Source organism: Xiphophorus hellerii, chromosome 11 (assembly GCF_003331165.1).
Source record: "Xiphophorus hellerii strain 12219 chromosome 11, Xiphophorus_hellerii-4.1, whole genome shotgun sequence".
NCBI lineage: Eukaryota > Metazoa > Chordata > Actinopteri > Cyprinodontiformes > Poeciliidae > Xiphophorus > Xiphophorus hellerii.
In genome coordinates, this window is record NC_045682.1 from 620,869 (window position 1) to 637,872 (window position 17,004).

Consider the following 17,004-nt stretch of genomic DNA (forward strand, 5'->3'; position numbering starts at 1 on the left):
TACTTTAATTAAACTTTTAATATGCATATTAATCATAAACCAATATAATTAATAGTTCATGTGGAGGTACTGCTCTCCGATTCACTCCAGCTGACTCTTTTCACTTTCCATGGCTTCCGTTTCACTTGGCGATGTAGATTCTTGTTTAACTGGATTCCGCGTGACTAACTCTTAAGCTGGAAACAAAAAACAGGAAAGTGGGTGAGGCAAATCAGGATATTTATAATTACTTAGATGATTAAAATTTGTGGGCAGCAATGGTGCTGGTGAGGACTGAGTTCCAGACCGTTGACCTTTGCTACATGTTTTCCTCCTATCTCACAACCCACTTTCCTGTCTGACCACTATCAATCAAATAAAGGCCACTAGGGCCAGGGAAAAAAACTTAGGTCTACTGAGGGTAAACTGTACAGATTTAAAATCACATGAAAAGAACTACATTTGTCCTTTATCCTTTTATAATTAGAAATTAAACTATACATCTACAAATTTACAAAACATGGAAGAAACATACAAAACAACATGAAGCTTAGCAGCGTACATCTTTTGCATACAGTATCCTACAGTCCCCCTACATATTTCTTTTGTTTTTGACTTTTCATCCTACACTTAAATGTTTCAGATCAACAAACACATTTTAAGATTAAAAAAATAACATGACTAAATACAAATCCAGTTTTCAACTGACTTCATCTAAGAGAAGAAAGCTACCCAATTCTACCTGGCCCATGTGAAAAAATAAGTCATCCTTTTAGAAGTTTGAATGATGAATTAACAATTATTAAGCCTATTATTTGGCTCTAATTCACTAACTACAACAAGGCAATTCCTCTTGACAGAATCATGCAGTTTGAAGTAGACTCTACCCTCACTAGGGCTGTTTTCACATAGGAGTTGGTGGGCACAGCTCAATAAACCAGTTATTGGGGCCTGCCATGCAAAGCAATGGCAGGAACCTATTACTATTGTCGGAGAGAAGCGTCTCTTTAAGTATTTGGGGCCTGCCATGCAAAGCAATGGCAGGAACCTATTACTCTACACCCAACAAAGTGTCTCTTTATAATTCTTTATTTTTCTTCCGTAACCGTTAATGCGGCTCGTACCGCTGGGTGCACACCTACAAATGAGGTATCAAAACGTGCAGAAAATTCACGCCATTGGAGCTATTACTTCTGGTGGGATTTGGGCTTAACGTGGCGACATAATTCGCAAAAAACTACGAAAAAAACCCCATTATAACTCAATGGGAAAAATCCTAGAAATACCCTATTTTTGAGGATTTGCTGTGTCGTCTCAAATTCACCTAGAAATGCCATTCAAATTTCATTTTGTAGATACGTCTGTGATCTCTTCGAAAGTGAAGACGGCTCGTCGATACCAGTTACGGTTTGTCCACAATTTGCCTCTAAGCGACCCAAAGTTTCTCATTTTTCTTCAAATTAGAGTGACAGCCCATCTCGGTTCATATCTGGGCACAACATTTCTTTCTCTCATCACTGTAAATGTTCTGAGTGAGGTACAGATATGAATCTCGGGACTATCGCAGAAGACACATTGAACTGTCATACGCTTAAAACGCTTTTCCAATATGTATTACGGTTCCCGAACAAGAAGGATTTGTTTCCAATGCTTTTTTTCAGTAAAGTGTGTTTGCTCAAACACACTTGTGTGTTTGAGAGCTCAGAGCTCACAGCTCACACCTGCTGAGACCATTATTTACCATAGCAACGGAACTCAAGAGGCTATTGGCTGCTGGTTAGGACTACGAATACGCATCACTGTAGTTCTATCTACCCTCAGTTGAAACAGATCAGGACTGAGAACTGGCCTTTAGAACTACCTGCTGCTATCGGCTGTATATAACTGATTTAACTCAGTAACTGTTACACATGGGATTAGTTTTAAACTTTAAAATGAAGCATACTGAAAATTTCAAAATAAAAGCCTTGAATATTTTACATGACGTAATTGCTCTTTTTGGCCGTATATGACTTTTTCATCCAAAGCAATGTTACACATGGGATTAGTTCGGAACTTTAAAATGGAGCATAATAATAATTTCAAAATAAAAGCCTTGAATATTTTTACATCAGGTAATTGCTGTTTTTGGCCGTATATGACTTTTTCATCCAAAGCACTGTTACACATGGGATTAGTTTGGAACTTTAAAATGGAGCATAATAATAATTTCAAAATAAAAGCCCTGAATATTTTTACATCATGTAATTGCTCTTTTTGGCTTTATCTGACTTTTCCATCCAAAGCACTGTTACACATGGGATTAGTTTGGAACTTTAAAATTAAGCATACTGAAAATTTCAAAATAAAAGCCTTGAATATTTTACATGACGTAATTGCTCTTTTTGGCCGTATATGACTTTTTCATCCAAAGCACTGTTACACGTGGTATTAGTTTGGCCCTCTGAAATGAAGCATACTGAAAATTTCAAAATAAAAGCCTTGAATATTTTTACATCATGTAATTGCTTTTTTTGGCCGTATATGACTTTTTCATCCAAAGCACTGTTACACATGGGATTAGTTTGGAACTTTAAAATGGAGCATAATAATAATTTCAAAATAAAAGCCTTGAATATTTTTACATGAGGTAATAGCTCTTTTTGGCTTTTTTTTGACTTTTTCATCCAAAGCACTCTTACACGTGGTATTAGTTCGGAACTTAAAAATGAAGCACACTGAAAATTTCAAAATAAAAGCCTTGCATTTTTTTACATCAGCTACTTGTGTTTTGAGCATTATATAACTATTTTAACCCAAGGACTATTACGCATGGGATTAGTTTGGCCCTTTGAAATGAAGTTTAACAAAACTTCCAAAATAAAAGCCTTGACAACATTTTAAATCGTACCGAATGGTGCACGTCCGCCTCACTTAACGTTCTTGCGGTTCTCCGCGTGCCACTGATTACGTCACGGCGTTCTTTAGCGTCGACGCCGATTTGTGGCGTGACGACGCCGGGCCCAAACCCCACGGGCGCGCCTTGGCAGGCCCCGGCTAAATTTCTTCCGAAATTTTCTAGTATTCTTTATTTTTCTTCCGTAACCGTTAATGCGGCTCGTACCGCTGGGTGCACACCTACAAATGAGGTATCAAAACGTGCAGAAAATTCACGCCATTGGAGCTATTACTTCTGGTGGGATTTGGGCTTAACGTGGCGACATAATTCGCAAAAAACTACGAAAAAAACCCCATTATAAGTCAATGGGAAAAATCCTAGAAATACCCTATTTTTGAGGATTTTCTGTGTCGTCACAAATTCACCTAGAAATGCCATTCAAATTTCATTTTGTAGATACGTCTGTGATCTCTTCGAAAGTGAAGACGGCTCGTCGATACCAGTTACGGTTTGTCCACAATTTGTCTCTAAGCGACCCAAAGTTTCTCATTTTTCCTAAAGTTAGAGTGCTTCTCTCGCTGATTAGAGTGAGAGATCAAGACAACTTTTTCAACCCAAATCATTTTTGAAATCGCCATCACGCCCACAAATATCGCACGATTAGTATCAAAATCGGTCCTCACATTGATACGCCTGTCTGCTCCGGTAAAATGTTTTCGAAATTTATCTAGACCGTACGGTTTTCTGTCACGGTGCTTCAGAGCAAAGTCATGCGACAGGATTTTCTGAGGCTCTCAGGCTGTCTCACTAACACTTCACACCTTGGTGTGAAACTTATTTAACATAGCAACGGATCTCAAGAGGCTATTGGCTGCTGATTTGGACTACAAATACGCATCATTGTAGTTCTATCTATAGTGGAATACTCAGTTGAAACAGAGGTTGACTGAACTGGCCTTTAGAACTAATTGCTGCTATGGGCTGTATATAACTGATTTAACTCAGTAACTGTTACACATGGGATTAGTTTTGAACTTTAAAATTAAGCATATTGAAAATTTCACAATAAAAGCCCTGAATATTTTTACATGACGTAATTGCTCTTTTTTGGCTTTATTTGACTTTTTCATCCAAAGCACCGTTACACATGGGATTAGTTTGGCCCTTTAAAATGAAGCTTAACAAAAATTTCAAAATAAAAGCCTTGAATATTTTTACATGACGTAATTGCTCTTTTTGGCTTTATTTGACTTTTTCATCCAAAGCACTCTTACACGTGGTATTAGTTCAGAACTTTAAAATGAAGCATACTGAAAATTTCAAAATAAAAGCCTTGAATATTTTACATGAAGTAATTGCTCTTTTTGGCCGTATATGACTTTTTCATCCAAAGCACTGTTACACATGGGATTAGTTTGGAACTTTAAAATGGAGCATAATTATAATTTCAAAATAAAAGCCTTGAATATTTTTACATCAACTACTTGTGTTTTGCGCATTATATAACTATTTTAACCCAATGACTATTACGCAGGGGATTAGTTTGGCCCTTTGAAATGAAGCATACCAAAAATTTCAAAATAAAAGCCTTGAATATTTTTACATCAACTACTTGCTTTTTCAGCATTATATAACTGATTTAACCCAATGACTATTACACATGGGATTAAAATAGACTGTTTTGCATGAGCAGCAGATAGATCCTCTATTGCACATGTGTCAAACTCAAGGCCCGCGGGCCACATGTGGCCGGCTACGTCATTTAATGTCGCCCTCTCCCCCCTACCACCGTTTTACAGCCCCATTGATTGACTTAAAATAGGTTTTGAGCACGAATTGACTACAAACTACATATCCCATAATGCCTTCCGATTCTTACCAACCAACATTACGGCTTCTCGCCACTAGAGTGCAGCAGAGTCACCTCAAGCTGATTATTAATTTTCCCAGCGAATAAAACTGAAACATCGACAAGCTAACAAGCTAAAGAGCGAAGTCCCGTGATGTTTCAATCGAGGACTTTTACCGTCTACTGCCCCCTGATTTGATGCCACAGCTTCGACTCCATGCAGCTCGTGTTTTGTCCACGTTTGGAAGCACCTATCTGTGCGAACAGATGTTTTCAATAATGACTTTAAACAAGGCCAAGCACAGATCGCGCATTACTGACGAAAACCTACACGCCGTTTTGCGGATTGCCACAGAATAGAACTAAAACCAGACATCGACGAACTGACCAGGGGAAAACGGTGCCTGACATCCGGCCAGAAAACATTGGTAAGCACGAACAAACTACATTTAAATAGAATGAATGTAAAACCAAAACTCAGTATACTGGAATATGCATATAGTTTATTGATTTTGCTTGTGTTTTGTTTATTTACAGAACACAACGCAATGAGGATGTGTGTGAGTTGGTGACAGGGTGAAGAGGGATCAGCGTTGTGTTCAAGGACAGGCAACGTCACCTCATTGTTTTGTTCTTATGTGAAATGCATGTTCGTTGTGTAATAAATAACGAAAAAGTTTTGTGAATGAAGTTGAGAGTTAATATCAAAACTTGTTTTTTATTATTTGTCTGCTTATCTTCAAAGCAGACAAAGAATAATTTTCCCAGCGAATAAAACTGAAACATCGACAAGCTAACGAGCTAAAGAGCGAAGTTTAGCTGAGCAGTTTAAAAATACTGAGCATATTGTTAAACTGCTCAGTTTAAAAATACTGTAATTTTTAAACTGAGCAGTAATTTTACATCCATGCAAACTCAAATGTAATATTTAAAACTTGAATACATAAAATCAGTTATTTAACAATATGAGGTGTTGTTTAAAAATAAAAAAGATAGCAATTTCTTTTTATTGCAGAGACATTAGATTCTTAAATTTATGGTATTCTTTAAATGTTGTAATTTTGGTTCATTGTAAACTTTACCTGTAAAAAGTTTGTAGAAATCTTTAACATAAGGTCAATATATATTTTTAAACTGTGATATGTTGTGTGTGCGTTATTGAAAATTTATATTTGTGACAATCATTAGGTAAATGCTAATGAACTGCCTTCCTGCAGTTTATGAACTGTTTAGTAACAGTTCAATGCAAGGTTCATTAGCGTTAGCATTTTAGCTTCAATAAGCTATTAGCTATTTATTTTACTTTTTAGCAATGTTTAGTATACTGAATGGAGTAAATCAATTACAGAAAATATCCTAGTGATTTCCCACATACTGATGAAAGCAATGACGCTAACATTAGCGTTTCTGCTGATTTTAGCTGATATACTTACTTTATAATACTGAATGGTGCACGTCCGCCTCGCTTAACGTTCTTGCGGTTCTCCGCGTGCCACTGATTACGTTGCGGCGTTCTTTAGCGTCGACGCCGATTTGTGGCGTGACGACGCCGGGCCCATGCCCGACGGGCGCGCCTTGGCAGGCCCCGGCTAAATTTCTTCCGAAATTTTCTAGTTGTCTATATATTGCTCAAACATCTGTTGAGTAACAGTGTCCTGTGTGCTGCAGCGCTTTACTTTGCAGTCTTATTGTACACATTTGAAACCATATCAGAATGTCTCATATCAGAAACAACCTGGTATGTCAGGGAACTGGTTTGTGTGCATCTGTATCTTCCTTTGATTACGGTGCCTATTTTAGTTTAATTAATCTATCCTAAGAAACGGACATCTACTGCAGGCTTTTTAAGATAGCTGTAGTTAAGAAATTTACTTAAGAAACCTTCTCTCCGTCAAGATAATTTAATAACAGACCTATATTTAATTTTGTATTGTGGACTCTAAATGTAAATCTTCTGATATTTTGAGTGATTTGCTCTTGGTGTCTAAGTTTAGTGAAAAGGATGTTGAAACTTTTTTCACTTCGTTTAAGAGAGTTGTAGAGACAAGGGGTTGGCCTGATTCGGGCTGCACAATTTTGAGTCAGTGTGTTTTAGTTGGTCGTGCTCAAGAAGCTTCATTTATACATTGTTTAAGTGATGGTGAGGATCATTCCAAGGTTAAAGCTGCAATACTTAAGGCATATGAACTGGTCCCTGAGGTGCATAGACAGAAGTCAAGGAACTGAAAAATAGGTGGCAAAACTTATGTGGAGTTTCCAAGAAATTTGAGAGATTAATTATAATTGGTGGTGCACTTCTGCTCAGATCAAAACACTTGATGACCTCTGTAATTTAATGGTTCAAGAATGAACAATTTAAGAATTTTGTTAATGAACATATTGCAGTGTATATTAATGAACAAAAGGTAAAGACTGCATCAGAACCTGCAGTGTTGGCTGATGATGTTGTCTTGGGGACATGAATACAACATCATCCCCAAGACAACACTAGAGAATGAGCGATAAAGATACCGATTGGATGAGTGCTTCAAATTAGCGTTGAACGCATTCTGGAGGTGTTTTCCAGACTGCAGTAACAGGACAAAATTTGTAATTATTGTCAGAAAAGGTCATTGGAAGAAAGACTGCTGAAATCAAGAAACAAAAATGTATCTCAATTTAAACCAGCAGCACTTGCTGCATCATTTCTTTTAAATGTTTCAGACAAAATCACTTAGGTGCCATTAGAAGAACTTGATTTGAGTTCAAGCCATTTCTTATGGTAGGACAAGTGTCTTTAGTAGGGAGTGACGTTGACGTGCCAGTTACAACCTTGAGAGATCCAGGTGCATATGATTCATTCATCCTGGCATCAGTTTTACCCTTTTCAGATGATTCCGACACTGGATCATCTATACCTGTGTTGGGTATTGGTATATCTGTGTTTTGTATTACAGTGCATAAGTTTGACGAGTTGTTTGAGGGAGAAGTAAAGATGGGTGTTCAACCTGTTCTTCCTGTAGATGGTGTCACAGTGATTTTTGGAAAACAAGATAGCTGGAAGAAAATTCTCGCCTGATCAACCAGAGGGTCCAGTTGTTGTTTCAGAACCTTTGATCAGCAGTGGCCCAGACAAAAATGAAAAATCACACCTTTAAGTTTTTCCAAGCATGTGCTGTGACACAGTCAATGAATATACCCAGTGCTACAAATGTTAAAGAAGACTTGGAAAAAGAGACACAGATGTCCTCTTTTTGCTTGTCTGATGCCTGTGTGTCTATTTCAAGGTCTGATCTGCTGCAGGAGCAAAGATCTGACCCTACATTGCAGGACTTGTTTCAGTCTGCTTTATCTGATGATGAGATACAGAACCATGCTGAAAACAAGGTATTGTTAAGAAAGTGGGTGTCATGTGGTGACAGTATTATTGGGGAGCCAGTTAATCAGGCTGTTGTCCCTTTGAAATTGCGTGACTTGGATTTGCATCTGAACCACCACAAAATGTTTTGCATTATGTTAATGGGTTTAGGCAGAGATTCTACCACTACACTTATGGCTAAAGGGAAATTATCATCTGCCCAAGAAAAGATGAAGCACCTGTCAAGCAAAAGTCTCTCGGCCATATGCAGTTGTGAAACAGCTGTCGGGACAAAATTATCTTATTGCTAGTCCATAACAGCGGAAGAAACTGCAAGCAATTAATGTTGACCACTTAAAATCATATCATGTTCATGCTCTAATGGATGAAGTTCACCCTGTGTGTATTAATAAATCAGTGACATCTGCTGGGAATGGATGGAATGGAGATGGGTTGCTTGCTTACAGATTCAGGAATGTTAACTGGTTGATTCAAGAACTCTGAAGTACTGGAATACTTGCCTGCAACTCTCATATCAGTCCAGTTATTTACCATGTCGGAATTTTTTTTTTTTAAATCAGATGTGCTAAATCTAACAATTTTTACACTAACCAATTATCCTGGGGGATTTATGAGGTAACAAGCTGCATTATTTGCATAATAAATGGTTGCTTAACTTCACATTATGCTCCAAAATCAACCAGAATCTTGTGTCAAGCTTTTGTTAGAAATCTTACTTCAGCTGTGATTGAACTAATGGTTGAATCCAGGAACATGGCTGACCCCTGCTCTGACTCTGCCAGTGACTCAACCTGAGGAATAGAATAATACAACCAAATGTTATGAGTAATAAATACACAGAATATTTTTGATTGTTATTTTGTTCATTTATTTATTTTAATAGTGCATGAATGTTTGCAGTTCACATCCTGCTAAAGGTAAAATCTTTCATTTTGGTTCTATAAAAGTTACTGTTTCACAAACATTTACTGTTTTTTATTATAAAAGATGTAAATGTTGCTTTTTTCAACAACACGAGACAGTTATTAGAGAGACAGAGATTAGAATACCGATCACCCATGAGGGCCGATCGCTGCCAATCATCGATCATTGCCGATCACCTGGATTAGTTGTTAATTTTTCACTTTTGGCATAAATGCTGCTATGTTATCTGGCAAAATGGAAAAATTATCTGGCAATAAATTCACCTAAATTAGATATAAAACATGCAAAATACTTGCAGCTACAATACAGCAGTTACTCAGTCAAAAGGACAACTGAAAAACCAGCAATCAGTAAAATAATGTTTAACAGTAAGGTTCTCAGTCAAATGCAGGTTGCATCAAAATAAACAATCCTGACTTACAAATTCAAAACTTCCTGACAGCATAGCTAGCTGTTCTGTACTGGTTCTGATTGGCTGTTTCTGACCGAGGTGAGTAATTCTGCAGAACACAGGGAGGAGACAGAGGAGATCGATTTTTTTTCAGAGATTATCTGTCTTATGTTAGGAGATAGCGAAAGTTTTAATACATATGTAAAATCTTCTTGTTTGTTTGTTTCATTTACATGCTGCAGCTTCAAGCAGCTGTTCGGTATGAGAGTTCACTGCCATGTGGAGCAGAAACGGCCCTACGTCTGAAAATATTACTACCAGTAGAAAGCAGCGAGAGCAGAACCAGCGTCTTACACCGTTAGCTCATTGACTTAAATTATTTTTCAAGTTATTTGTTTAGCTTTCTGACTGTCACGCTTATCTGGGTGAATGTTGGTAGCTGTGCGCTGCTTTGCCTGCGTCTGGCTGCCCCGGATGTCTTTTTGTTCCTCATTGAGTCTCGATGTAGCCAAACGCCGTCAAGTGTTTGCTTTTTAAATATCATATTAGATTTGTTGTGTTTATGCATTTTAACCTGCTTCATCCCCGAGGTAATTTTCCGCCACAACATGCAAACTTCCCCATTCACTCTCACAGTGTTATAGTTCCACACAACATGCTTAGGATTTGCTGCTGCGCACATGTGCAGTGTGAAGGAAAGAGAAGATAAGCTGCACACACAGCTTATACAGGTGTGAAGTGAGATACAGGTCATCGGCAACAAGTTGTTTGCCGATGACCTCTAATCAGTTGTTTTTGACTGAGCGGCGTATTTGTCAAATCAGAACTGGGAGCACTGGAAGAAGGCAGAGGAACTACATTTTTTTCACAAATTATCTGTCTCATATAAGGCTGTTAAGTTACATACTGTTGCTTTAATCATTTATTTAAGATACGATATATTTTCAAAAATACTTGATTGCACTTAAACACTACATCACAAATTAAGAAACTTATGAAATATTTTGTCTGCAGTTGCTCAGAGTTAAAATGGCAAAATTTGAGTTTTAAGTATTTGTTCTATGAACATTGACCTTTTCACTATTACGTGGTAAGACAGACTGGTCAATAACAGAAACGGCTCGAGTCTGCAGTTCAAGCAGTTCCTCGAACTGCAGACTCACAAATGCTGCTTTTCATTTCACAACACGCAAGATTGAACATTCTCAGTTCAAATTCAATTCATATTTTAATATATGTTATTTATCAAAAGGCGGAATTAAATGTTGTGAATCATTATACATGGTTCTTTAGAGTTTTTGTACAATCTGATGGCTGTGGGCAGGAAGGATCTCCTGTAGCGGTCTGCATAAAAGCAAAATTGAAGAAGCTTCTGACTGAAGACACTGTTTTTCTATGACAGTCTCATTGATGCTCCAGATTGTCAATAATTTTCTGGATTTTCATGTAAAATCCTTCCTTGATAGTTCCTAATAGAACATCTCACTCTCAGACAGAGGTTTACTTGTGGTTCCTAGATTTTCTAAAAGTATAATGGGAGACAGATCCTTGAGCCATCAGGCTCCTCTCCTGTGGAACCAGCACCCAATTTTAGTCAGTGAGGCAAACACCTGGTAATCTTTTAAGACCAAGCTTAAAACTTTCCTTTTGATAAAGGTTATAATTAAAACCTAAATATCATTGTAGCTCATTAATTCAGATTCCTCAAAGAGTTATTGAAGATGGTAATGGCTGTTGGCAGGAAAGAATTTGGTCAAGTGTGTCATTTTCTACAGATTTCCTTGATTGGGTACAACATCGGTGCTGGTCTTGGTTTTGATGTACAGAAGAAAATTCTAAAAATCAGAGTAACCCTCTGATTTTAAAAAATTGCTCAGAATGATAGTTAGCAAATTCTAAGTTACCAAATTCATTGCAGGTCCTGCTAGAGTAGAATTCAGATGCCATAGACATATGAAGGTTTGTTCATTTCTGAGCAGTGGCAAACAAGGCATAAACATTATTAATGTTCTTGTTAATGATTTTAGAAAAGAATGATTCTGTCGAATTCTTCAGTTGTAAGTTTTGGAGTGACAAGTTTTCCTCCTTTAAAAGTTGTCATAGATATTGCCATAACTCTATAACAGCATACATTGAAAGACTAAATCAACTTAATAGCCAGGCATCACTATGTATAAACAGTTCATTGCTCAAATTTAATTTACATGCTAGTTATCCTAAGAAGCAGAATTTGTCATATGGTAATATTGTTGAAAGCACATTTGTTATCTTCCAGGGAAATCCCATGCTCAGTCATATTTGTTCAAAAATACTTTATTATGAGGTTATTAAAAATTAACCGAGAAGAAACTGCCAATGAAATCTGGCACTGCTTACTATCAATTTACAGTCTTTAGACCAGTAGTTTCCAAAATTCCGATGTCATGACCAGCCCAAACAATATTAGCTTCAGGCCAGGTACTCGCTTTGCAAATCCACAAACAATGCTTCAAAATCTGTAAAGAAACATTGACTTTCAGAATGTCTTTTTTCCCCACTTTTATTCACTATTCATTAATTACATTTTATTTTTTGCGTAAATGTTGCGTTATACTGTCTGATTTTAGTTGGTCATCAGTTTTTTGGGTTTTCTCCACAAAAGTGCTGTTGGAAGGCTTCTTTTGTCTTTTTCTTGTTAGAACCTTTTACATTTTGTGTTCACTACACCAGGTTGAGCAGCACAGAGAGATGAGCATGGCAAGTAACATTTCAATAAATTTTTTTAACCTATATTTTTTAATAATGTTTAAAAAAAATTGTTTGTTTTTATGATTAAAAAATCTATTAGATTTATTATTTTTTGCTTTTTGCATATTTTTTCTCCTCATCCGCCCTCCACTTTCTGAGTCCCACTGGTGGCCCTGAGGGGGCTGCAGCCTCCACTTTGAAAATTGCTGTTATGGACATACTAAGACAAATTGGTTTTCTGCTAGTTTTTCCTCTCTTGCTCTTGGTGAAAGCAGACGCCTTTTTCCTCTGCTCCCTTCCTGTCCATGCCTCCCCTGCTTGCTCTGTTTTTGTGCTGTGTTTTTCTCTATTTTTGGAGCCTTTCTTTGCACATCCTCCAAATCTACAAATTATGGATCTTGTCAACCGGTCTCTCAATGCAATTGATCAAATTTTCTCAACGAGAAGACTGGGCACAGGAGAGCCCTCTTGTCCTGCGGGGACACACTTGGCGGGATACACCCTGGATTTATTCATCAAACAGGATTTTTGCTGTTTGGAGCTTGTGGATACCTAGCTTATCGACAAATTTGTGATGGACTCGGCTGAACTAGTGAACACTCAGAGGGTTGGTGTGGACAGAGACGCAAGTTGGAGCGGAGTCTTGCTGAGACTCGCAGCCCAGCTCCAAAACTCACCAACGGAATCGAATCGATCTTGGAGAAGTTGCTAGTTTCAGCTCAGTGGAACAGCCAAACTAATTTGGATAATTGGGAACTGAGATGTACCAGAGAGACTTTAGGGAAGATTGAAATTTATAATCTACCAGACCTAAGACATTCTCTATCTGAATTGGCTTTTCCCGTGTTGCCTTGGAAGGGCTGCATATTTCCAATCTCCTTGAAGATATCTAAGCAAAACGCTCCTTCCCAGCCCCGCCTGTTATTCATGCAACTGTGCAGCTGAGCGCTCCCAAGGACATGCCTTGATAACAACACCTTATCGGACTTCTGCCGGGAGGCTGAGCAACGTGGTTTCATGGCCCTCTGATGTCACCGCCTTCAATCATGTCTTTGTTTTGTTTGAATGTTGCCATGTGCCCTAATGTGTCCTTTCCTCTTTTTTTTATTTTATTTTATTAGAAACTGCGGAGTTCTCATTTTTAACCCAGAAAAGGAATTAGAACAAACTTGGATTCCAGAGACTCTAGTTTATTAGTCACTCTTTAGCTGTACTCACTATTTAGATGCAGAGAGACTCCTATTATTGCAACCCAGAAAATGAATTAGAACAAACTTAGAATCCAGAAAAAATTCTTCCAGAACAGGAACATCCATCCATTCCATCCATTTTCTGTTCACCCTTGTCCCTAATGGGGTCGGGAGGGTTGCTGGTGCCTATCTCCAGCTACGTTCCGGGCGAGAGGCGGGGTACACCCTGGACAGGTCGCCAGTCTGTCGCAGGGCAACACAGAGACATACAGGACAAACAACCATGCACACACACACTCACACCTAGGGAGAATCTAGAGAGACCAATTAACCTAACAGTCATGTTTTTGGACAGGAACATTTAGTTTTTATTATTACTTAGAAATTGTGGAGTACTCATTACTTTTACAAATTTAGAGCACACTTACAAAGTCCAGAGGATACTTACTTACTTACACTTATTTAGCAACCCAGAACAGGGATTAGAACTTGGAATCCAGAAAAACTACCTTAGTAACTACTTTTTAGACTCCTATTCTCCAAACCCAGAAAAGGAATTAGACCAGAGGATACTTACTTATACTTATCTAGCAATCCTGAATAGGAGAATCTAGTTCATTTACTTTGGATCAACATTATTAGCTTTTTCTTCTTTTACTCTTTCCTTTGGTTTGTTATTTTATTTGTATTTACTTTTAAATCCTGTAAAGCACTTTGTATTGCCTTGTTGCTGAAAATGTCCTATATAAATAAAATTACCTTTACCTTTAGTTTGAATACACAGTGGATCTCATGGGAGGCATGACATACAATGATGTTTGAATAATGGGTATTATGCTAGTGTTGTTACCTCCAAATGAGAAGTTTGCTGGCAATGTTTGATCAGTTCCATGGCCGTGCCGAGTCTGTTTCTGATTAACTCCATGGACCCTTTCTGAGCATCTGTGATCTGGCTGACCTGACACCTGAGAAGAGAGTGTTTGGCCTTCATAGACTTCAAATTTTCCAGGATCCCAGTCACATTTTCCTGCACAGAAAATCATTAGCCCAACTTTAATTTTAAAGTGTTAATCTCCACCCTACTATATTGCAGTGAGTGACTATTTGAAAGCACTCACTGCTTTCCATCATTCAGATTGTTATGAAACAGATCATCTGTGAATAGATTTATCTCCTCCACCTCCTCCCTGAGTTACCATTGTCGCCTGAAGAATTGCACCACTCTCGACCAAAATCAACCAATCACAGCCAGAAGGAAGATCTTAGCGATGTCAGCCAAACTCATGTACTCACTGCTAAATGTGGTAATGGTAGAGAAACAACTTACTGTTACAGGAAAACCGTTTACCTGCCGTCATTGGTGACCAATGGTGTCATTGGTGGAATGCTCAGGCTATGCTAGCTCATAGCCTAGCTCATATGATCAGCTGTATCAGGTAAGCATAGCCTAAGAATTCACAAGAAGCTATTCTAGCGCTAGTGTAACAGAGAGTAGATGGGAAAAAGGATGAGCAGCGCCACACAAGATTGTGATTGATAGTGCTAAGATCCTGGCTCTGATAGCTTGTTTCAAGGTAGCACTGGAGAAGGCAGAGGAGCTTAATTTTTTCACAGATTATCTGCCTCTTACCATAATGTCACAACATAGAGACTATTACAATAAATATGTAAAAAAAAAAAAATGTTATAAAAGTTATACACTACAGCTGTAACAAATTGTAATTGCTATGGGGCATTGGCCTAAGTTATAAACCAAACAGAGGGTAGTGCCAGTGGCCTCATGTAATTTTTGAATAGGAGGGAAAATATGATCAGCTGAACCTTTAAATTACCTGCTTCAAATTGTCGTACAATTTGCAGTTTTGTGTACATTACAGAGGATGTTCAAAAACCTCAATTAATACTGTCATCCATGTTCCTGTTTTCCAACAAATCTGACAATAATTGAGGAAAATGCATTTAGAACCAGCTTAAAGCACATACATATTGTCTTATAAACAACAGAGATACTGGGAGTAAGATTCTGTGAGTTATCACCTTAGCAAAGCTTCCACTCTCTGAAGCACCGTTGATGAAATCCAGCTTCAGCCGCCTTTCAATGTACTCCAGGTCTGCTTCTGACTTCAAGAACTGAAATGACATGAATACAAAAAAAGGTTTTTCTCTCAAAAGATAAATGGCATAAAAGGCACCCAAGTGGAGCTGTGGAGTCTTCTTGACAATGACCAATTTATTATCCAAGCATGTACCTTTCAGGGTTTCCTCAAGAAAACTTGCTGAGCCAGGTGGTCGGGGCAGATGTTAAATAAGATGTTAAGTTGACAGAAAATGTAAAATATTACTGGTTAATTATGTTACTGGAAGACAATGCCGACAATACTAATACCCACAAATACAATTAAAATAAATATCAATTATTTGCACTTCTGTTAAATCCAAATTCAGTTATTCAATAATTAAATTATCTAAAAATATGATGTAATGCAGATCACATTTAGAACCGACCCAAGGCATAAATGAGTTAAGAGATTATTAATGCAGTTAAATCTGACTCAATGGTTTCAGCACAGATAAATTAAAAGATTATAAATTGTTTAACATTTAAATTTAAGATTTTAAGGAGCTGGCAAGTTTTATAAGTTTTGTAAAAGTTCAAAGTACAATCTTCATAGTTAGATTGTTTTGTTACCATAGCAACAATTTGATCCTCTCAGTTTAATCTTTGAGTTTTAGCTGTTCATTAATGCATCTTAGCAAACTACAATTATAATTGACTGCTCGGTCAATTAAACTAGCCCCCCTCTCCCAGATTTCACTGAGTTCCTGGTGAAATGCTGTTAGTGGTGCTGATGTTTGGAGCAAGAGGCGCCCCTAAATCAGATTCTAGCCTCATTGAACCTTGGACCGGCCCTGCATGATGAGCTAGATCCACTCACAGCGTATCTCTGCTGCTGAATGTAGAGGGACAAATGGGAGATTTAATTTATGTGTCTTTAGTAGCTCTTTTATTTCATGTCTATTGAGTTTTTAATAGGTGCCACAGAGAATCGAGCTTCATGGGACGAGTTGTTCTGTTCTCCACGAGGCCGTGCAGCCACTCTACCTGACTTTAAATAGACAAAGCATTTGATATGCATTGTGTTGCCGTAAAAATAAACTAAAATAAAAATAAACCAGCGTGCTGCGCTAGTCACGAGGCGAGCGTGAAAGCTCCTCCATGGGCTGAACCCCCAGTCCATAACGCACTGGCTAACCGGTGTTATGCCGAGAAACGCATGCCTGCCGAGAATTGCATGAGTTTCATATCAACAGGATATTTGTGGGACATAGGACATAAGACAGTCAGCTCAACTTTGCTGAAAACACTGGCTATGTTTTTAAGAAATGTTTTCAGAGAGACTATATTTTAAGAAGACCTAGTGATCTTGGGGCTACCCAACTAGAGGTTGTGTACAAGACAATGTTGAGTGTTTTAACTTTTCATCTTCTCGGCAGGTTTGGTCACATGAGCTGCAGAATGACAGACAAACTTTTAAGAATACTTTCAATGGCAACTAAAATAGCAGGAAAATAGCAGTGAAACCCAAAACAACTCTGTCTCAACTGTTTGCTGAAAGAACATGGAAGATGGCAAGGAATATTTTAGAAATTAGCATCCATCCTCTTTTTTCATCAGTTTGACCCTCTGAGCTCATGAAGGCATTACTG

The 17,004-nt window shown here is 37.9% G+C and overlaps 1 protein-coding gene across 10 annotated transcripts in view; it reads right to left on the bottom strand.

Moving 5' to 3' along the window:
* Window positions 1-17,004, bottom strand: part of tiprl (TIP41, TOR signaling pathway regulator-like (S. cerevisiae)) — a 58,695-nt gene continuing 41,691 nt past the window's right edge. For 4 of the 10 annotated variants that reach the window (XM_032575894.1, XM_032575891.1, XM_032575885.1 and 1 more), the window contains 4 exons: window positions 15,334-15,426; window positions 14,147-14,323; window positions 8,781-8,855; window positions 1-176 (listed from right to left, as the gene is read on the bottom strand). In XM_032575894.1, coding sequence (XP_032431785.1) covers window positions 165-176; window positions 8,781-8,855; window positions 14,147-14,323; window positions 15,334-15,426 — 357 coding nt within the window. In that variant the 3' untranslated portion in view covers window positions 1-164. Of the gene's footprint in view, window positions 177-8,774; window positions 8,856-9,409; window positions 9,489-14,146; window positions 14,324-15,333; window positions 15,427-17,004 lie in introns of those variants that run through there. The other 6 variants (XR_004340946.1, XM_032575889.1, XM_032575886.1 and 3 more) reach the window with 6 other exon arrangements.